This window comes from Podarcis vaucheri (genome assembly GCF_965113315.1).
Source record: "Podarcis vaucheri genome assembly, chromosome: 5".
Lineage (NCBI taxonomy): Eukaryota > Metazoa > Chordata > Lepidosauria > Squamata > Lacertidae > Podarcis > Podarcis vaucheri.
Genome location: NC_138763.1, coordinates 44,453,602 through 44,475,498, shown reverse-complemented (window position 1 = coordinate 44,475,498; position 21,897 = coordinate 44,453,602). Strand labels below are relative to the sequence as shown.

Sequence of the window (21,897 nt, the reverse complement as noted above, 5' to 3'; positions counted from 1 at the left end):
AGCCAAAGAATCACTGAACGGGAGGGAGGATTTCCACACATCCTCCTGTGAAGACTGTCCCCCTTCTTGGCCAGAATCTTTTGCAAGGCACTTGCCAGAAACATAGAGGAGATCGCAAACGGATTAATGGTGGAGCTGAATATATATTAACAGATGGAGGAGTTCTGAAAGGAGAGCCTCCCCACCCCACTCTGTGGCACAAAGCCAGGTTGTGCTTACTTGCTTTTCTTCTTTAAATAGGAGGCCCTGTAGCTCAGTGCTGGGACACATGCGTTGCATGCAGAATTTCCTAGGTTCAATCCCTGGCTCCTCCAGTTTTTAAAAAGGGGGGGCTGGGTGGCAACTGATGGGAAAGACCTTTGGATGATGAACAAACAGCCCAATGGGGTTTGCCATATAGAGAGGCCCGGAACAGGCTGGAAGATGCGAACAGTTGGAGTGCTCCTATATAGACACTCTTACCACGTCAGCTAGGCTGGATTTGTCTCTAGTGACTTAGCTGGATGAGAAGGCTATGGAAGGAGGAGGCAACATAGCCTCCAGCCTGTGTCCTTCCTCCAGGTCTTCCTTCACCAAGACACTCATCTTACCTTCTCAACACTATGGACCAAACATGATAGGAGTAGCACATGTGTGGGCCAATGTGGTGAGACACAGAAGCTGCACAAGCCTCGCCACAGTTCCAATTACTAGCATAAAACCCTTCCTTTCATCTCCCCCCTCCTCACACATTAACAGCCCTCATGCTCCCTCACTATGTGCCTCATGCTCAACCAACAGGCCCAAGCCCTATAGTACTTGGAGTTACCCAAACTGTTTACCTGACCTGCCTTGGAGCTAAGGTGCCCCAACCTCGGTCCCAGTTTGGTTGGGAAAGGGAAGAGGGCCAAAGAGCAACTGGGCAGGGTAGGGTGGACCAGAAAGAGCCATTGTTTAGACAAAGCTGCTCTACAAAATGAATAAAGTATCCTATAAAGTATTTATTCACTTACCTTGGCACTCAAACTTCTTGGCAGGAGTGGTGAGCAGCAGTTTGCCCTCCATATCCGCAGGGCCAGCACAGCGGGCAATGCCAGGCTCCTTGTAGCCAGTTTTGACCCAGCCTGAGAGCCAGCGCATGTGGCAATCACAGTGCAGTGGGTTGGCACCGATGGCTCTGTGAAGCAGGGAGAACCAGAATCTCTACATAACTCCTTAAGGTCTGGAGGGGGGCTGTCAATCATTGCATTTGATCTCTCTGGCTGCCTCTAGTGGCCATGGAACTGATTACCGTATTTTTCGCTCTATAACACGCAGATTTTTTCTCCTAAAAAGGAAGGGGAAATGTCTGTGCGTGTTATGCAGCGAATGTGTGGTCGCTGGAGCCGAAAAATAAGGCAAAAATCAAACCGCGCTTCAGGGAGAAGGGAGCTCCGTGAGACAGGAAGTTGCTGCTTTCCTGCATTCTGCCTCAGGGTCTTACTGCCCTCCCTGCTCTGTTTTGTTACTGTGTTTGCTCAAACGGAACAAAGAGCAGGGAAAGCCCCTCCCCTCCAGGCAAGTAGAGAGGAAAGCAGAGCGTCGCTCTATCCTGTCCCTGCTCCGGAGGGAACAATGTATGTGAAGGGAAGAGAGATTACAGGTTCGGCTTAAAATTCTGATTTGACTTCCTGCTTTTTGTTTTTGGAGACACACAGCATTCAAATATGCTTTCTTCCATTTAAAAGGATGAAATCCTTAAACAGTGGCTGGCTTGTGTGGGTGGGTGGGGGGAAACTTTTGCCTTCCTTTCCTCACGTTATAGCCCTCTCCTGCATTCTTAGCCTTCTGTGTTTTTCCTTCCCTCCCCACTTAAAATGTGGTTACAAAGCATGGATCCACATGGATCCTCAGGATCTTTGCATTGGGTCACCCCAAATTCACCATCAGAGCACACAGCATGTCCATGGCTACAGCCTGCCCCCCCAAAATCACACACCCATTGTTGCCTGGGGCTGCAATGGTGCAAAAACGTGGTTAAAAAGTATGGGTACACATGGATCCTCAGGAACTTTGCATTGGGTCAGCCAAAATTCACCATCAGAGCACATAGCATGTCCATGGCTACAGCCTGCCCCCCCCAAAAAAATCACGCACCCACTGTTGCCTGGGGCTGCAATGGTGCAAAAACGTGGTTACAAAGCATGGATCCACAGGGATTCTCAGGATTTTTGCATTGGGTCACCCCAAATTCACCATCAGATCACATGTCTGTGGCCACAGCATGAAGCACAAAAATGATACGTCCACTGTTTCATTCAGAATATTTTTTCCCTTGTTTTCCTCCTCTAAAAACGATGTGCGTGTTATGGTCAGGTGCGTGTTATAGAGCGAAAAATACGGTAATAAGTAAGGTTTCTATTTTCAGACTCTGAAACTGCCCTCATAGAGCAACATAGCTGCAATCTGAGGTAGTCTCTCTCTTTCTTCATACTGTTCTTAAAGGTATGATTCACACATGCTGGCTTGCAACTTGCTATCTCAGTTCCTGACAACATCACTCAATAAGATGCAGCTAAATGTGCAAATTGCGGCCACCGTAATGCATGGTGTTGGTACCACTCATCACTTCAGGGTGCGGGTGCTGAGTGATGAACACACATAGAGGTAGTCCCTAGGGTTGCCGCCTTGCCTAGAGGTGCTGCTTATTAGCATATCTAAAATCTTTTCAGATGTATGTAAATTGAGAAACAATGAAGGCTGAAATTGCTCTGCAGGCTGAGGGTCCTGCTAGGGGGGAAAACCCTAAACAAAAAACATACCCCATTCTTCCCCTAAATGTACCTTTCCCCATCCTTCTTCTTAGACCCTAACCCAGGTAGAGTCTGTTGCAGTGCTTTATAGTTCTGAGCAGTGGGGTGCTGGTCTACGTTGGTTTCTCCTGCATTATTCTGAAGTGCAGTAGAAGACAAGAGGCACAACACAACTTCCTCCCCAACTTCCTTCCCCCACCCCACCCACAGTCAACTGGGCATTAAGAGCCAGTACAGCCTGGTGTGTGTGTGTGTGTGTGTGTGTGCACACACACATGCTAACTCCTTTGCCTTACTTAAGAGGTGCAAACTACAGGACCGCAAGCTTGGTTGCTGCCTCCTGATAAAAGGTGCCAGGAGGAACTTCAGCAACATTGCAAGAAAGCAGAACCAGACCAGTTCCTGCTGCTGTTCAGCATGCAGAGCACACAACGTCTGCCATCATGTCAGCCAAGGCAGCCATCACACCAAAATGAAAATAGGCTTTACCCCTGCCTAGCATCATTCTCTGACCTGGTGGATAAACAACGGGAAACAAAGGATGCTTTCTAGCTTTTGCCTTCCAAGTACTGTCCCACAGAGCATCATGTAGTAGTGCCAAGCTGGGATTCTCATGCAAGAGGAAAGAATGGGTGTTCAAACTGATGCAAATACTCACAGGTGAGATAGGGAGATGACATCAGCAAATATCCCCTCAGGAAGTGTAGCAACATCATTTCCATGGAGGGACCTGTGCACAAAACACAAGTAGCATTCTCAGTGTCCTGGACTGTGGGACCCACCTCTCTTACCTGTTTTGATGGACCCTTTAAGAAGGTTAGGGGAGCATGATCTGCCTAAAACCAGGGAAGTCAGTAATTGGGGTTTTTAGACTCCCCCCCCCATACCATCTGCATCATATGTCAAGCACTGAATTATGAACACGTGGACTTATGATACGACTGCCTCCTCTGTGCCCAGATGATGTGTAGCTGAGCCCTAACTAGCCAAACAAACAAGGAGAGCAAAGTGGATGTCCATATGACACATAACACACACAAACTAAGCAAATGGAGGGTCCCTCAGCCCATTGTACTCCCTCCCCAACAATTGCCTGGCTGCTCACTTCTTAAAGTAACAGTTTCCCAGGAATTAGGCCAAAGTCAGACTCCAGTGAGGGGATTCTCCTTGAACTGGGGCAGAGGGGAATACAGGAATACAAGGCACCTACAGCAGCCGTAGTGAACGGAGACCCTCAAAGGCCAAGGGAGGGATACACTGCAGGGCATTGTAGCTGAGGATCCTGAGGGATGGTGGAGAAAAGGAAGAGTTTGAATCATCACACATTCCTAAAAAAAAACACAGTCCACATACTGTCTGATATCCCTCCCCCAGGCCCCATATTAGTTAAAGGAAGGAAAGTTTATTCCCTCCTGCTCCCTGTGCCCATCAAAAACGCTTCTCCTGCAGGTGGGGTGGGGGGTCTCCCTAAAATTGGACTCAGATCCTAAGGTAAGCTAATGTAAGAAAATTCACAGAAGGAAACCCTCCTGGCCTTTCCTCCTCCAGCAAACCTCTGTGCCCACCCCCCCCCCATTGTTCAGGAGCCACCCCCACCAAGTCTACTGACAGGCTTTTTGCAGGGCACGGGGGAGGGGGGGACGGACAGGAAAATTTCCTTCTGTGAAGTTCCCTAAGTTAGCACACCTTAGGAGCCAAGCCATTGTTTCTTTCAAGATTCTCTAATGGGCAGCTCACATAAACTGGGGCACAGTGTGTTCTTGGGGTATGGTTGGATTCCACTCAATGACGATGCTAACAACCCATGAAGTTCATACTCTCTCCAGATTGGTCAAGTAGTTGGCATGAGTCTAAAATTGCAACTTTGATGGTAACACAGAAAATAATAGGGTCTGCTGGCCAATGAAGGATTTTTACTCTCTACATTACTTCTATTCAACTCAGTTCAACTTTTTTTTTTTAAAGGATAGGTGTCTTTCAGTTAAATAGCAGTGGCATTCTATTTACTGCTAAGATGATTTTAAATATATTACTCAAGAGATCAATCAACAATATGTGTCACCAGCCCCCTTTCAATTGGGATGACTGAAATCCCACTAAAATCCTGTAATTTCAAGGCTCTGGCTGCTAGAAAACAATTTAATTGTATTTATTGACTGAGGCATTCAATCCTACATTTGTCTTTTAAATGAAAATAAGTTTCCAGCCTTTCTGGTTGACCCTTAAGCTTGGAACTCAGAAACTGAACACCACAGTCAATAGAACAGAAAGAAACCTCCTAACCTAACGTTAATGATGATGTAGCAGCTTTAGGATTTATAAGCTAATATCAGGATGGGAACAGACGAGTACATGTGTATGGGTCACATGGATTTAAGGAAATTCCAGATTATAAGTAGTTGTTGTCACAGAACACTTTGTAGACAAGAATGAACTGCAGTAGGCATGCATTCCTGTTTAGTTAGTTGGAACCAGCAACTGCCACCCCATCAATTGATGTTCTCTTTGGCCAGGCAGTAGACCCCAGGGATCAATGGCATTTCTCCCCTGCTTTGCACAGTATAAGCCAGTATACTGTAACATCAGTCATTTAAAAAGGCATTTCTCTCCCTGTAGAGGAGGCCTCTTTTTGCTTGGAGGCAGTAGGACATCCTCCCTTTCTGATCTGCTATTCAAATGCTGTATTGGGCACTCACAGAGTGGTGAGCTGGCTCATATTGGTGAAGGATGAGTTGCTGAGAGAGCTGATCTTGTTGTTGCTCAGATCCCTGTAAGACAAAAGCACTGTGCAAGCTCACATCACATTTAACTCTCTCTTCCTATAGAACAGACCCCCCCAAGTATCCCTATTTTCCAGGGAAGTCCCTCATTTAGAGAAGCCATCCTGGTTTCTGATTTGATCCCAGAATGTCCTGCTTTTCCTTAGGATATCCCTATTTTCATTGGAGAAATGTTGGAGGGTATATGGAGTTATCCAACTCCCAAGCCACAGGAAGGCAATCCTGTACAGGGAAGATTTTTTTTTTTAAAAAAATAATGTTTTATTATTATTTTATGTATGTTGGAAGCTGCCCAGAGTGCTGGGGCAACCCAATAAGATGTATGGAGTAAAAATAGTAAAATAATCATTATGGAATGGGGTGTCCCTATTTCCATTTGAGAAAATAGGGATGGAACAATTCTGTCCTTCCCAGATTTCTGCATTCAAACTCTACAGTCTTTTGCATATCTAAGGACGCTCTCATGTGAACAGTGGCTCCACAGATTGAACATCCAGCAGATGCAGCGCTGGTGGCACCTTCAAATCTGCCTTCTCCTTTGGCAACAGCTCTGGGCCGATAACTGCATGATGTCAGCTAATTCTTCTAAACTCTTCTCTGTCTGGTGCTGCTAGAAAGGAATCTTGATAAACTGTATCATGTAGGAAGAAGGAAATCTAGCAGTGCACATGCTCTGAAGGCCAGGGAAAGCCACAAGATGACCTGCAGAGCATGGAGTGAATCTTGGAGTCAGTGTGCTTAAGACTTAGACTCAACTGCATTTCAACAGCCAGCAAATAAAATAAACTGTGAAGTTCCTTTGGAATTCCTTAGGCAGGCAATAAACAAACATTTGAGATGAAAAGTCAGTGAGGTGGGGTCAATGGGGCAGGGGAAAAGGCTATCATTCAGAAAATTTCAGGAACCATATATGAGAGGCCAGAAGGCCAGATCTACCTCTTTCGGAACTGAAATCAGTTCCTAAAGGACTCACAGTGCCTTAGCAGAAAAGCAAAGCTATTCTAATGCCCATGGAAACCAAAGTAAATAGAGAGATGGATGAACTCCAAATCCCAAGTCAGATGGACTAGATGGTGTTTTTAGAATTATTCATTTCACCCAATATCCTGAGCTGAGTTAACTGCATCTTGCTCAAGAGAATCCAGCTTTTTTAATTGTACAGCATTTGCATTTTAGCCTCTTTGGGGAATCTGACCCCATAACCAAGGTGGCTAAAATCTAAAAACATTTAATAGTTAATTTTCTTGCCTTACACCTCTCACCTCCTCTTCAGCTGTACAAGCTAATATGTTAAGCATAATTTTATGTAATTCAGAATGGGTCCTATGCCTCCCCTCAAATTCTCCCTTAGGCAAAAATTATTTCTTATCCTTCATGCTAGCCTCTTTGACCACCCTCTTGTTGTTGTTTTTCAGAAGCTTCTCTACTTCCATATTGCTCTATGGTATATGTGTGTTTTAACGAAAAGGCTTTTTTTTGCATTTTGATGGAAGAACCAGGTGGGAGATACAACATCTGGGTGCCACTCGGCCTTTCTGCACCTGCTTTATTCTCTTTATTCTGAAAACAGAATGGTCACCTGATTCCACAAAGATCTCCTGTACCCCCAACCAGCCCCTCTGTACTAGTCAAAGGCTGATACCATGTAAGCCAAATCAATTGATCAGCGTTCACTGAGGTATGAGTTGCACCACTCCCCACCTAGGCCTGGTCTAAAAATTTCCACAGACATGCTGCACAAATGTCTGAGAAAAGGCCACAGCCCACAGCCCATCGCCTGCCTCTCTGAAAAAAAGACTATGGCAAGCTCTCGGGGACCCAGGCGAGGCCACTTCTTCTCAGATACTTACACCAGCTGTAGGTAACGGAAGGTGGAGAGCTGTCCAGGAACCAGGGTGAATTGGTTGCCATCCAAGTAGCTGCAAGGACAATGAAGGATGCATCAGAGGTCACAGCAGCAATACAGGAGAGGATTGTTAAACTTCCAACAATGGTGTTCAAAGGACTCTAAACCTAGAAGCTATAACTAGTGATAAGCACCGTCCCTGCTCCTCTGTTAATGGTGCCAGCTAAGGGAGAACCATCTGAGTTATCTTGTACTTGCAAATGCCTGTGTTTCACACCTGTATTTCTAACAGGGTGGCATACATGCTCTCCTAAATCTGAAACTATGTTTGTCTCAGGCTGCCTTGCTTTCTTCCAGTTTTCCAGCTGTTTGATTCTAGGGTATCAACATTGGATTCATTAACGCTGCAGAGTAATATAAGAGTACTACAGGCCCCTTCCACCTGCCACAGAATTCATTCCCCTAAATAAAAAAATCCCTTCAGAGTTCAGTGGCATCCAGTTTTGAACCCACAGAGAATGTGGCATGCACTGGATCAGTGTTTAGCTTTTGAGGATGATCTGCAGAACAGTGCAAGGTATAAAGCTGCATGCCCCTCACTAGGCTGTTCCCAGCCCCTTCATCCATGGGTGCGACTTGCCAGTTCCCACATTGCCCCTTCTTCCCGGATGCAGCGTCAGCAGAAGGGCCCAGGCAGCATTACTCACAGCTCTGTGACATTCTTGGGGATCCCTTTGGGGAGGGATTTCAGGTGCTTGTTGCTGCAGCGAACAACAGTGTCTAGGCAAGTGCACTCCTGGGGACACTGAGGGCGTGGGAAGCAGCTTGTCTCCTCCTGACCTGCCAAGGCACAAGCCAAAGGGTTCACAGTGGAAAGAGATGGAATAGGAGATCTTGAAAGCAGACATTATCCTATGTTTCTCCAGGGAAATCTAGATTTCAGTCTGCCCTTATATCACCATTATAAAGTGTCCCACTTTATCAAAGGGCCAAAGGCATCAGCAGCAATTAGAACTGAGAATATTAATCAACTGGTGTGATTAATTCATTGCAAATAAAACGCAGCTCTTAATTGGAAAGAGTGTGAAAGGTCCCTTTGACATCTATGTCCTCCTATTGATTTACACAAGGGTTTCAATTCTCAGAAGCACATGGGAAAAGCTATGGAGCTGTTAATTCCCCCCCCCCCCGAACAGCAGCCACCCCTCCACACCCTGCATAGATGCACCATATCAGAAGCTGCTGTTTGGGCCAGGGCCAACGGCTTAAGATGATTTGCTAGACAGTTAATGATTTACCTATTTAGTAAAGTGACGCTGTGTTAAACATCTCCAAAAATATTTCCTGCATTAAGATACTGTACTTATTTATACTGAGTGGTTAAATAGCTGATTAAATTGCCTTGCGTTTAACCAATTAATTGACTTTGGGGGGGGGGAGGAACCTTGAGACCACTCCTAACCATGGCGGCACAGCCCCTTACATAAATGGGGACCTGCTGCATCCCTGACAAGATTTGTGCTATGTTTCAGTTTATGTCTAGTTTGAAGCTACCATGCAATACAAAAACTGCTAGGCATGTCCATGTAATTGCTGCTGAGCTTGACCATTGCCCATGCTGGGACAACAAAAAAGGCCATCCCAACTGAGGAAATAGTTTGAGAAGAAGAAGATTGCAAGGCATACATGCATGCACACACACACACACACACACACACACACACAGCCCTAAATCTCCCACAACTTTTCAGGATGGGGCGACCACATCATTTCATTAGTGGCTGCAGCCTTCTTTGCCCTTTACAACAGCCTTTGGGTTCTTCCCACTTCAACTGATCTGTGTGAGGAAACTCATTTCCATGTGTGAACTGCCACTGCAAGATTTGAGGGCTGAGGCAGTTTACACACACTGTGCAGCCTGGGCTAATGGACATTCAGTGTTTTCAAAATCTGGCTTAATACATGGCACTCCCATTTTCCGTAATGACTTCCTGTGTGCCCTCTGTTGGTTTAAATTCATATTGCAACAACTCTGGGCAGGGAAAAGGGTTGGACATTTATGGCTTAATGGGAGTATCAACCTCGTTCAACCACAACAGCCTTCACAACTGGTCTGCTAGTGGAAACTCAAATAGGGCCTTATGTGGGTCTGTGGGAAGATAACCTGCTATACAATCATAGCCTCAGTTTGCTTAATTGCTCCCTCCCCATCCTCCTCATCCCCACCGAGAGCCTGTGAGTTACCTTCCTCACACCTGAAGTCGGGGAAGGCCACATCCTGCAGTGGGATTTGGCGTAGGAAATCCGGATTATTGCAGCGGGGGTTCCCAGTCACAATCTTCCTCCTACGAAGCCAGTCGCCTAACCAGGCCAGGCGGCAATTGCAGTTGAAGGGGTTAGCCAGCAGGTTCCTGGGCGGGAGGGGTACAGGAGGGAGATAAATAAACTGGGCAAACACAGGATAATCTAGCAAAGGCTTGTAGGCAGGTAGGGCTCAATCACTTTCTCCCTTTCAAGACCTAAAACATAGGCCAGACAGTCTATGTTTGAAGGAAGCTGATTTATTCTAAGCCAAACCCTCTGGTCTGCTTAGCTCAGTTTTGTCTACAATACTGGTAGCACCCCTCCAAAGTCTTAGGGACAGATTTTTACCAATACTGCTACATAGGAGCGCTTTTGAGAGGCCAAGGATTAAAGTAGGGACCTGCTGTATAGAAAGTGTGGGTTCTACTCCTGAGCTATGGATCCTCCCTACAATCAAGGTGGGGTAGCAGAGTGGCCTATACCGTGCAGACAGCTCTCACCAAGGAATAGAGGACTGAGCGTGTTCAGAGGTTAGTTAATAGGTTGGAATTTCCCTGCCTCGCAACTCACAGTGTGGAGAGTGACTGCAACGTGTCAAAAGCCCCAGGTGCGATGGTGCTGATCTGATTGTCGTACAGCGAGAGGAGGCGCACATTGCGCAGTCCCGTGAAGCTGTCGTTGTGGATGCAGTTGATGCGGTTGTTCCTCAGCATCCTGGAAGGAAGACAGAGAATGGGAAGAAGCCCGTTCTACAAACTACCCCTTGAAAGCCAAAGGAGCCTGACAGCATTCTCCACCCTGCTACTCCTCCTGCGTACTGACAACCCACCGCTGCCCCTCTCTCCTATCTTCCCTACCCCAGTTAGGTCAACAACCCCAGTTAGGCCAACTTACAGGGTCCGCAGCCCTTCGAGGCCCCGGAACATGGCGCTGCGCACTGACTCCAGCTGGTTAACTGTCAGGTGTAGCTCACTGACTGAAGCTGCCCCTTCAAAGGCCCCATCCTCAATCTCTGACACCTTGTTGTTGCTCAGGTTTCTGGGAAAGCAAGGAACATGAAGTGATAGTAGAACACAGGAGCAGGCAGAAAGTTTTCTCAACTCAGTGCGCAGCCTACAAGGAGCATTTCTCTCCAACAGAGACAAATGAAGAATATTTGTAGTAGTTCCAACAGCGCTGGTTTTATTTTGCTGTCTTTAATTCTTCTGCAACCTGCGCCTGCTGAACCCACTTTGAATGTATGCCATATGTTTAGTTTTAAGCCTTTGACTTCCTCTAAAAAAACATGTTTGTGCTTCTGAAGGCCCATTGAGTAGCCCCTGGCAGTCTTGATCAGAATCTTCTCCATCCTGTGCCTGCACTGAAAGGAAAGCTCCCACTGATGTCAATGGAAGCTTTATTCTCCTTGTAAACAGCAGTTGAGGTGGTGGTGGGGGGCAATTCCAGCACTGGGTCAAAGCTCCCCTCACTCCACACCATTGTCCTGATCTGGCTGGCCCCCCTATGGCAGCTGTTCAACTTTTAAAAATCAACTATGCAACACCAAGCAATGTGACAAAGGTCATCTCTAGTTTGGCCTTTCCATTCTAGGCATACATGTCAGCCTCTTGCATGAGAAATATCTGGCTCCTGTTGGAATACTGCTGCACTCTAAGCCCTGTTCATATTGCCGCCTCCTTTCCCCCAGATCTTGTGTGCACAAGAGGTCTTTGGAGTATCTCCTCTGCTATGAGAACCCCTTACCCACATACTCACATTTTCTTTAAGTGTGGGAGCTTCTTAAAGATGCCTGTGGCTTCCAGCACTGTGATCTCATTGTTGTTCAGCCGCCTGCAACAGAAATAAAGGATTGTAAACATACAGCTCGGAAAGCAAAGCCATGAATAAAATAAAATATATGGGTATTCTAGGCCCATCTCTGAAAACTAACTTTGCATTGCTTAACACATTCTTTCCACTCTGTACTGAGTTAATCCCTGTGTATAAAAATGTGCATATATATATCAGAATATAAAGCATAATGCAAATGGATTGTTCTGCCAGGAGTAAGTATATGGCTTTGAAAGCCAATACACACCAGCTTTCTAAATCAAGCATCTGCAGCAGAAAGCCACTTGTCCACATGAACAATGTGCCCTTTTCCTACACACAGATAATTTCAAAGAATTTAATATAGAATAGAAATAGAAGGTGAAATGGCCCAATGAAAGACTCAGTACTGGATAGGGCCAAGGGCCATTCCACTGTGCTTGCATGGAGAATAAATGCTTCATATAAAAGGCTTCAGATACCTGTTTAGTACACAATATGGGATGCTGGGTGCAATGCAGTGCACTACAGAAGGCAGAGGCACTGGAGTGAAAAATGCACCAGAAATAGAAGTTCTAAGCTTTGTCAGTGTGTACAGAAGTTAGGAATCTTAGATGAGTGGCTGAGGCAACCCAGTCAGATGGGTGGGGAATAATAATAATAATAATAATAATAATAATAATAATAATAATAACAACAACAACAACAACAACAACGACGATGATGAAGAATTGGACATACTGCAGTGATTCAAAGTATGAATTAAGTATGAGAAGAAAAAAACCCTTAGACAACAAGGAGTTTCCCCCTCACTTCTATTTTCACCTTAAGAAAAAGAACTGCGAGTTTCATAGATTCATGGTTAGCAGCAAGTATGTAGGGAACTGTCAGAGGCAACATTCTTCCAAATACCAGTCACTGGGAATTACAAGTGGGAAGAGCACTGTTGTGTCAGATCCTGCTTGCAAGCTTCCTATAGGCCACTGTGAGATCAGAATGCTGGACTAAATGGACATTTGGCCTGATCCAACAGGGCTCTTCTTATGTTTGTTGGGCTCTATAGAGTTAAAATGAAATCCTGCTTCACAGATGGCAGGCAGACCCAGTCAGGTGTGCCTCAGCAGGGGGAGCCAATCAGCAAGCAAGTCCTTCCATCTCACTACATGATGGGGGAGGGCAAACCCCAAAACCATAGAGAATGCCTCCATGTCCCTGCCACAGAGATCAGTCCTCAAAACACTAGCAACCCTACAATAGCAACATTTGCTATCCACAACTGTGTAAATAAAGCCACACGGAAAGCAAATAAGAGTACTTGGTTTTTGATAGTGAGGAAGGAAGTATGGTTCTTAGATATGGCCAAAGCATGCTAACTTACAGTTCAGCTGTGGCTTGAGGGAGGCGCTCTGGGATCTTTGTCAGCTTCAGGTTGGAACACTCAACCACGTTGGCTTCGCAGCGGCACTTGGGGGGGCAGACGACGTCACTGTGACATTCACTGTTCAACTGGTAATCTTCCGTACCTGCCACCAAGAGAAAGCAATGAGAAAGTGTGCACACAGAGGTGTGTGTGAATACTTGGGACTGTTGCATAAGCATAATATTCTGGAAGGGGATTCCTTCTGTTTGAGGGCATGAGGCCTCACATGCTGACTCTGCCCCCACCATTCCTGCTCACCCAGTCCCAGACCTTCTCCTGTTGAAGGAAGCTTCTACCATGGCTGCTTGAATGTGAGTAGAACTGTAGAAGCCACCAGGCATCTGGGAGCTCTGCTTTATCAGGGATCCCAGTTAAATGCAGAACTCATAAATAAAAATATATAAATCCTCTGGCCAGCATAATTAAGCCAGAAATTTCTGCACATAGAGTAAGGCTCCAATAAGTGGCACCACCACCGAGTAGCCAGCAGCAGTGGAGACTTGACAAATTGAAATTGGCTGTGGACCACTTGTAGTCTATTGAGTTTGCCACTCCTGTGCTACAGCAAACGGAGAAGGCAGATATAAAAGACAGAGACTGATTGATCTTGTTCTGAGCCTCTGGAAGAACACAGTGCCTGCAAACAGTCCATGCCACCCCTGCTGGATCTAATGCAAGCCATTAAAAATACATCATAACAGCAATCCTGCAAGGCTGCAACCTCATTCTTCCAGTAGTGCAAACATACCACAAACATATGCATGCAACTCACGTGCAAATTCTAGCATCTCCATACTGGCTCCCTTACCTGGAATGAAATACTGTTCTTTGGCTGTGAACAGAAATATGCAGAGTGTTAATCTGAATGCAGCAAACTTAAGATATTAAAGGCCGTGCTGCTCATAACTTCCTCAAACATGTATGAACGAGTATATATACTGCAGTGTGTGAAATGAAAACAGAATGCATATTTCTATCCAGATACATATGTTTGAAATGACATCATGCATATTAACTTAATATATATTTCTGATGAAAAATAGACAAATACACCACCAGCCATCAAAGTGTGCACAAGATGAAAGAGTTAATTTTTAAAATAAGAGAACAGAAACACTGCAGTTTTTCAGTTGGGGGGGGGGCATGTTTCTACAATATCTTCCCCTAGATTTCACTGAGGTGCTAATGTCAGGATCCCTGAATAAGTATGCAATGAAGTGCATATCTGCTCTGTCGTGATCCCCAAATCTATACGCAGCCCTACAGAAGAAGATCATTCGTACGGGAGCAGCGGAATTTCTTGCTCTTGATCTGTCCGATGCGCTTGTTGGCGAGGCGGCGGGGGCTGGCACAGCGAGCACCACTTGTTTCAATAGGATTGGCACGCAAGAAGTCTGCCAGCCACTTCAGGTTGCAGTCGCAAATAAAGGGGTTCTGGGCCAGATGGCTGTAGAGGGAAAGAAACAAGAGCAGCTTGAATTTCAGAGTTGTTCTGGTGGCTGCTGTCAGAGCAACCTTAAATCTAGCAACCAAGATGCTGCTTCTAGCTGGCATAATGCTGAATGCTCTCGTAGGCACCCCAAAGGCAAAGTGGTCCATTTCCTTGTGACCTCACTTTGGTGCCAGGATGTTGGGCTTTGCCAATGGCCCTGGGCCAGCCTCTACACCCTACGGCAGTCTTCCCTAACTTGGTGCCCTTCAGATATTTTTGGAACAACTTCCATCAGCTCCAGCCAAGTTATGGGAAGACACCCAATTAGGGAAGGCTGGTCTTGAACATGGTTGCAAAAGCATGACCTTGCAATGCTTTTTGCTCTCTTTCTAGAGCTCTGCCCCTGTGGTAATCTCCTGTCTTGACCACAGAATCTTCCCTGCCTTCTCAGTGGGACCCCAATGTTCCAAGGGCATTTCCTCCCTTCCTCCCACAGAACCCTGTTCTCATTGGACATATCTTCAGAGAAGCCAGCACTCACAGAGTCTGGATGGCTCGCAAGGTGGCAAAGGTGCCCTTGGCCAAGGTCTGGATCTTGTTGTCGTACAGTGAGAGCAGCGACAGGTTCTGCAGGTCAGCAAAGGCATCTGCCCGGATGCAGTTGATCTTGTTGGCATTCAGGAGCCTGGAGTGAAGGAGCACAAAACACCATATCAGAGTGTGTGATGGTCATAGTGGTAGTGGCTATCACACACACACACACACACACACACACACACACACACACACAAAAAGTATTCTTAGCCATTGCTCACAGCCGGGGATTCTGCAGATCCCACCCACTCAACTAACACCCAGCATGTTACTCACACAGCCTAGACCAAGTGATAGTAGGTCAGAGAACAAAATGGCCACAAAGAAGACAGGTGAGGAGACAGGATATCCACAACCCTTCCCTGAATCTGAGGTGGACAGAAGGAAGGGATAGTATAGATCAGGGGTCGGCAAGGTTTACCTCGCCTGGGATGCTTCACTCCCACAGAGATCGCTCCGTGGGCCGGATCGCGCCTGTGCAGATGCAATTTTCAGCGTCTGCATCTGTGCAGACGCGATTTCCGGTTCTGCAGAAGCGAGTTCCCGCTCCACACTGCTCCAGTTTAGCGCAGCGCACAGGGACTCACCAAGCGGGCGGCTTGTGGGTTGTTTAAATGACCCCCGTGGGCCACTTGTGGCCCATGGGTCGCAGGTTGCTGACCCCTGGTATAGATGAGGAATATAAGAGGATGAGGAGGGAAGCAAAGATTAAAGCTGGGGAGAAGACAGTAACTCTAGATGGGATTGTGGAGTAGAAAGACACAGGGGACAGTGAAGCGGGCTGTGTGGAAGATGAAGGCAGGGAAGAAGAAAAGGCTTGTTAAGTAGTAAGGAGAGTTGCAGGTTCCAGGGAAGAGATAAAGGGCTGTCAGGTTTGTACAGAACTATGCTGAAATTGTATAGGAGCCAGATGTGAGGTCTGGAGCCCCTTTGCCATCTGGAACAAGGTTTCCACACTGACACTCGCCCCCTGCTATAGTGATGTCCAAATGGCCCTCTAGCCATCCCTCTCACTTGTGCTTACAGTAGTTGCAGTGAATACAAGCCCCCGAATACCCCTTTGGGCAGCTCTGTGATCTTGTTCCCGTACAAGACTCTGGAAAAGAAACAAAACCAGTGCTTGAATTAGTAGTGTCTCTCGGTGGTTAAGTCCTGATGTATCTTGAGGAAAGAGGCCATCTTGAACAACTGAACCCAGGTTCACCCTTCATACATAACGGACGTAACGATAATGAATTAGAAAGGCCAAGCAATATGTTGGCCAAGGGGGCTGTGAGTTGGAATTGGCATATTCAGGAAGCCACAGCGCATAGCCTGTGCGTGGAGCTTGTGCAAGAACATTCTCATGCTGCATACAAGTGGCATTTCACTTCCCCACCTAGACTAATATCTGCCATGCTTGTTCCCACTGAGGCTACTCACAGAGAGTTGAGTGAGCGCAGGCCTTGGAAGGCATCAGGCGCAATCTCCAAGATCTGGTTGTTGCTCAGGTCTCTGAAAGGCAAAGGCAAAGTTAACGCTCCTACGCATGTAGTCACTGCTCCTTCCTTCTCTGAAGGTGCCTCTCCCACCTTGTGTTCTTTACAGAGTATAATAAAGGCTTCACTCCTGTTCCTTAGCAGGACTGAGATGGAGGTGCACATCAGCCCATACAGCTCTGTGCTCCCTCGAGTACACCTTGCAATGCAACACCTGCTTCCCCTCTGCCCATATCATGTCTGGACAGAAGGTATTGCCTTAGGCCTGCACAGACTATTTGTCCATCAAGCCCAGCACTGTTCACTCTGGCTGAAGACACTCACATCCTTCGTAGCTTCTTATATGACGAGAAGGCTCCAGGTGGGATAGACTTGATGCCATTCAGTTCTAAGCGTCTGCATGGGAAACAGAACACAAGGAAGCAAATCAGCTTGACTGCACCATGGGAGCAACTGAAGTGCCATCTCTTCCAACAAGGATGCCACAGAGATCAGGCAGGAGGTAGTCCCCAAGAGTAGGCAGACAGCTGTATTCCTGGATAGTTCACTTTGACACATCTCCCCCAGTTCTCTGGAAGCAGAAATCTCTGATCCTGGTACAGCTTTTAGCCACAAAAGGGACTGGCAAAAACTAGAGTCATCTCTGCATAAGGGAGGAGTGGTGAAGCTTTATGGACCAGTGGACCACATCTTTAACTCCCCCTACCCTTGTGGGCCAACTTCAACAGTCAGTAGGGCCACCCATATGCCAGTCACCTGACACATAATGGCATCAGGTGATCGACACCTGTCAAAGCTTTGTACAGCACTTCCCAAACGCCCAGCAAACCAGGTGATTGCCAGATATTTGGGAAAGCACTGTGCAGAGTGCTTTGCTAGTCACATGCTTGGTGCTTGGGAAATGCTGGACACACGCCTCTCAAAGTGCTTTGTGCTTTGTTTCCCAGACACATGGCAACTGGCTGATTGTGGGGTGTTTGGAAAGCCCCTTTCAGTCATGCCCTGTCCTCACATCATGCATATGGCTTGAGTGAAATGGCCTGGCAGGCCAAATCTGGTCCATGGGCCAGAGGTTCCCCACCCCTGACATAAGGTCACAGTTGAGAATTGCCCTATGGTGCTCCTTAGGCAACAATATATTCTCTGTTCCAATACCAGCTGAATCAATACTAGCCAAAGGAGACAGGAGCACCCAAGCAGAGTAGATGTGATTAGGAAGGGTGCTAGTGCTCAGGCCCCACCATCCCCTGCCTACCCACCATGTTCCTAGTATCCACTCACATCTCAGTCATGGTCTCAGGCAAGTTGGCAGGGATGGCTGTCAGCCCCTTGCCGCGACAGTCCACAATGCCATTGCTGCAGGTGCACATGGCGGGACAGGAACCTGATGAAAAGCTGCAGATTTGGGTCCTGGTAGCATCCATCTGGCCTGCAGAGAAGAATGCAGAAGCTTAGTGCATCCTCTTTGCATAGGGCTTGCAACCCACAGCACTGCAGGGCATCCCTAGCCCTGCCTACCTGTTCTTTGCTTGTGGTCTGTTGGGGTTTTGGAATGTGTTCTTTCTTCAGGGCAGCTAGAGAGCCTTTGGGCCACTAGCACGCCCTCCTCTCAGCCCCTCTCCACAGATGTTGACATGTAGAGATGAATACATATGCAGGCATATACATTTGCAGAACTGCTGCACAGGTTGATAGTTCAAATCAGCAGAGACAAGAAATGGACAGGGGAGGGCAAGTGCACAAATGAGCATGAGATAGAAAGGGCAGCATGGTGCACCATTTCACAACGCTGTGAGGAAAACTACATAAAGAGCACAGGGAGCAAGCGGGCATCTTTCAAGATGGCATTAATGGTTTGATAGCTTCACACTGTCAGAAACAGAAAAATGCAGGATAAAAGGAGACGATGCTTTTAACAGAATTTCTGCAGTCCAAGCTGCAGTCATGCAACCACCTTGGCCTGCACACGAGACACAAGAGCTCCTGAAACTAACGTGTCATGGTAAGAGCGTCTGTGTTAATTTGAGAGACCAATGGTCTCCTGTGGCGGGTTTCACTAACTCTTTGGTTCCAGGACTGATATGCCTTGAATCTGAGGGCAGAAGGGGCCTCTCTCTGGTGATTTTGGGGGTCTGCAAAGCTCTCTGGAACCCCATAGATGCCACTGACCTGAACAGCTGAATTCATTCTTCTGAATCTCTGCAACATTGAGGCCACGGAGGGCAGCAGGGCCGGCACACTGTGTGAAGAGCCCAATTGTGGGGCGCTGGCGCAGCCACTGGGAAAGCCAACCCAAATGGCAATCGCAGAAGAGCTGGTTGGAGTGCAAGCGGCTGTAGGGACCCAGGGGAGGAAAGGTTAGGGCAGGGGAAGAAACATCAATTACTTTCTTTCCACAGCTACCTCTTGAGACACCTGCATAGATACTGTAGGTAAAGCCATTTCTAGAGAGACAGACTTGGGTTTACAGAGCTGGAATGAAAATGTGGGGACATTTCCTGGGAAGGAGAGTCTAGTCTAACAGGGATCTGAAGCTGTGGGATTTGGGCCTTAGTACTCTGCTGAAATATACTCAGAGTCGCAAAGTGACATCTGCATTCTGGGATGCGGGTGGCGCTGTGGTGTAAACCACTGAGCCTTGGGCTTGCCGATCAGAAGGTTGGCGGTTCGAATCCCTGCGACAGAGAGAGCTCCAGTTGCTCGATCTCTGCTCCTGCCAACCTAGCAGTTCGAAAGCATGTCAAAGTGCAAGTAGATAAATAGGTACCGCTCCGGTGGGAAAGTTAACAGCATTTCTGTGCACTGCTCTGGTTTCGCCAGAAGCGGCTTAGTCATGCTGGCCACATGACCTGGAAAAACTGTCTATGGACAAATGCCAGCTCCCTCGGCCAGTAAAGCAAGATGAGCGCCGCAACCCCAGAGTTGTTCGCGACTGGACTTAACTGTCAGGGGTCCTTTACCTTTACCTCTTTTTTTACTCTGCATTCCATGGACTGGATTGCTCTCACCCAGTGTCCACATTAATGCCACCCCTTTCTGTCCCATGATACACCTTGTCATTGAAGGAGCCAACAACTCCATGAACAGAGCTGTGGCTCTTTCTGCCATTGGGGGGCAGCATCCCACATCTTCGTAGGGCCCCAAGTTCTTGGGATCCTGGGCACAGGGTTAGGCATTACCTACTATGAAAACATCAGTGCCAAGATGGGAGATCTGCAGGATCTAAAACTGAAAAGTTGCCACCAGGATTCCTTGTATGGACTGGTAGCTCCCAGCCCACCATGCTTTATGAAATGTCCAGTCTGCGGTCTTCCACCCCACCCCCAATCCCTCCGCCCTTGGGCTGCTTCATCATGTGCTCACAAGGTGCGCAGTTTGGGCATATGGTTGAAGCTGGAGATGGGGATGGTGCTGATGTTGTTGTTGTTCAAAGTCCTGCAGGAAGGAGGAAGAGGAAGAGCATCAGTGAACGCTGGAGAGAAACATCTTGTCCTTTCATCTGGCTGTGTGTGCAGTGTACACACAAAAAAATCAATGCTCACAGAGTGGCATGTGACACTTCTCAGATTGACAGCACATCTTATTTTCAAAATCACTTTCAGCATGGGAGAAGCAAGGGCCAGTTCTAACACACCCCTACAACAGAGGATCTTAGAATGACAGAGCAACAGGTGAATTTTAGGGCTCACCTTAGCAAGAAAAGTTACACTGACTAATAGATCAGCTTCCCTGGGATTGCATGCAACCCCTTCATCTGACCCAACACTCCCCTCAAGCTTGGGAGGAAGGTCCTCCTTACATTAGTAAGATCAGGACCAGGCTCCAGTGGTTTGCACAAGGGGAGCTACTGGGCTTTGGGTTGTCACCTGATCACTTTTGAAACCAGCCCAGGTATAATGTTATTTGTTTTGCTTTGTTTTCACCACTGGGATTTAAAAAACCCTCTTAAGCTACAATCCTATGCACAATTGCATAGTAATATAATAGGATGATTATTACTAATCATTACTATCGTTGTAGTATTGATTTATCACCCGCCCTTTGAAAACAATTTAAAATTCAACATTACAAACAGTTCAAAACAAATTAAATACTGAAGCTAAAGTGAACACTTCTCTTGGGAGGGTATCCCATAGAGTAGGGGCCACCACTGAGAAGGCTCTGGTTCCCGGTTCCCACCAATCTAAATGATCTCAAATGCAGGCCAGCAAGTAGGGCTTCTGATATCCACCTTAAAGCAAAGGTAGGTTCATACAGGCACAGCTTTTCCTTCTAATAACTTAGCCCCAAACCAATGAGGGCTCTAAAGGTGGGAAATAGCACTTTCAGTTCTGATGGGAAGCACTGCAACTGATACAGAATCGGTGTAATACCAAAAGACCTCCATCCTTCTGGGGAGATGGAATGCTACCTGGACCCTGTATGTTACCAGCATGGGTGGGAATCTCAGGATATACACTCTAAGTTAAAAACATTTCTGATGTGGCCAGGAGTGGAGTGGGACTTGAAGGGGACAAGGCTATGGCCACCTGAGCCTGCAAATCGTACACCAGTGATAAAGCTATATAGAAAAACAGACTCTTTGCCCAAATTTAGGGATGGGCACTGTTTCTTGTGAAGAGTTAGCCCTAACCCCAGGATGCTTCCAGACCACCCTCCCATCAACTGAGCTGAATTCTACCACAGTCATGCTTCTCTAGGCAGGCTCTCCATCCAGCCTGATGGGACAAACCTTCTACACAGCCCCCCCAGAGACACTTACAAAACTTCCAGGCCACGGAGAGCACGGAAGGCCCCTTCCTCAATGCAGCTGATGTGGTTCTTGTCCAGTTGTCTGAGTGATGAAAGAGGAGATTAATATACCTGTTCTCAATAGCTGTGCTGGCAGACCAATACCTAGGATGCTCGACACAAAGACCAATCTGCTGCACTCAATGAAAGGAGAAGAAATGCTGGAGGACTTTGTGGTATGCATAAGAATCACTGGAGAACTGCAAGTAGCCAAGAGGTGGAGAAGTATAGGTATGGGTGGGTGGGAAATACGATTTGGGGCACAACAGGCACTTCATTATATCTGTGGGACACGTTCCCACTGCTGTTATCCTATTAGTATTTGCTGTTGTAGAAGGAATTTTTGAGATCTTCCTCTACACAGTTGCTAGCCCTATGACCTCAGTATGTGCATGCATGAAACATAATGCCAATCTCTCCAGGGCAATGTGGCATGCTGTGCTTCCCTATCCGCTGCCCTGCTGGGCCAGGTCACTCACAGGTTCTTGAGATCAGTAGCTCCACGAAACGCCTTCCTGGGAACAGCCAGAAGGAGGTTCTCACTCAAGTCCCTGCAGATGATAATTTTAAGAGAGCCATCTGTCAGTGGAGAAACAATGAAGTATGGGGGGTTGGCAAGGTAGTGAGGCATCGGGTTATGAGGACTAGCAGGGGAATACTAAGCAGCAATGA

At 47.0% G+C, this 21,897-nt stretch overlaps 1 protein-coding gene across 1 annotated transcript in view; it reads right to left on the bottom strand.

Annotated features, from left to right (window-relative positions):
- The window catches only part of SLIT1 (slit guidance ligand 1), a 118,913-nt gene that overhangs the window by 13,534 nt on the left and 83,482 nt on the right, over positions 1-21,897 (bottom strand). The window contains exons 5-26 of the mRNA XM_082224759.1: positions 21,705-21,776; positions 21,197-21,268; positions 19,798-19,869; positions 18,604-18,767; positions 17,716-17,863; positions 16,759-16,830; positions 16,379-16,450; positions 15,981-16,052; positions 14,904-15,047; positions 14,214-14,377; positions 13,739-13,762; positions 12,889-13,033; positions 11,457-11,531; positions 10,596-10,739; positions 10,272-10,415; positions 9,642-9,808; positions 8,105-8,237; positions 7,402-7,470; positions 5,468-5,539; positions 3,982-4,053; positions 3,430-3,501; positions 993-1,156 (exon numbers count right to left, since the gene is read on the bottom strand). Of these exons, the coding sequence (XP_082080885.1) occupies positions 993-1,156; positions 3,430-3,501; positions 3,982-4,053; positions 5,468-5,539; positions 7,402-7,470; positions 8,105-8,237; positions 9,642-9,808; positions 10,272-10,415; positions 10,596-10,739; positions 11,457-11,531; positions 12,889-13,033; positions 13,739-13,762; positions 14,214-14,377; positions 14,904-15,047; positions 15,981-16,052; positions 16,379-16,450; positions 16,759-16,830; positions 17,716-17,863; positions 18,604-18,767; positions 19,798-19,869; positions 21,197-21,268; positions 21,705-21,776 (2,333 nt within the window). The remainder of the gene's footprint in view (positions 1-992; positions 1,157-3,429; positions 3,502-3,981; positions 4,054-5,467; positions 5,540-7,401; positions 7,471-8,104; positions 8,238-9,641; positions 9,809-10,271; positions 10,416-10,595; positions 10,740-11,456; positions 11,532-12,888; positions 13,034-13,738; positions 13,763-14,213; positions 14,378-14,903; positions 15,048-15,980; positions 16,053-16,378; positions 16,451-16,758; positions 16,831-17,715; positions 17,864-18,603; positions 18,768-19,797; positions 19,870-21,196; positions 21,269-21,704; positions 21,777-21,897) is intronic.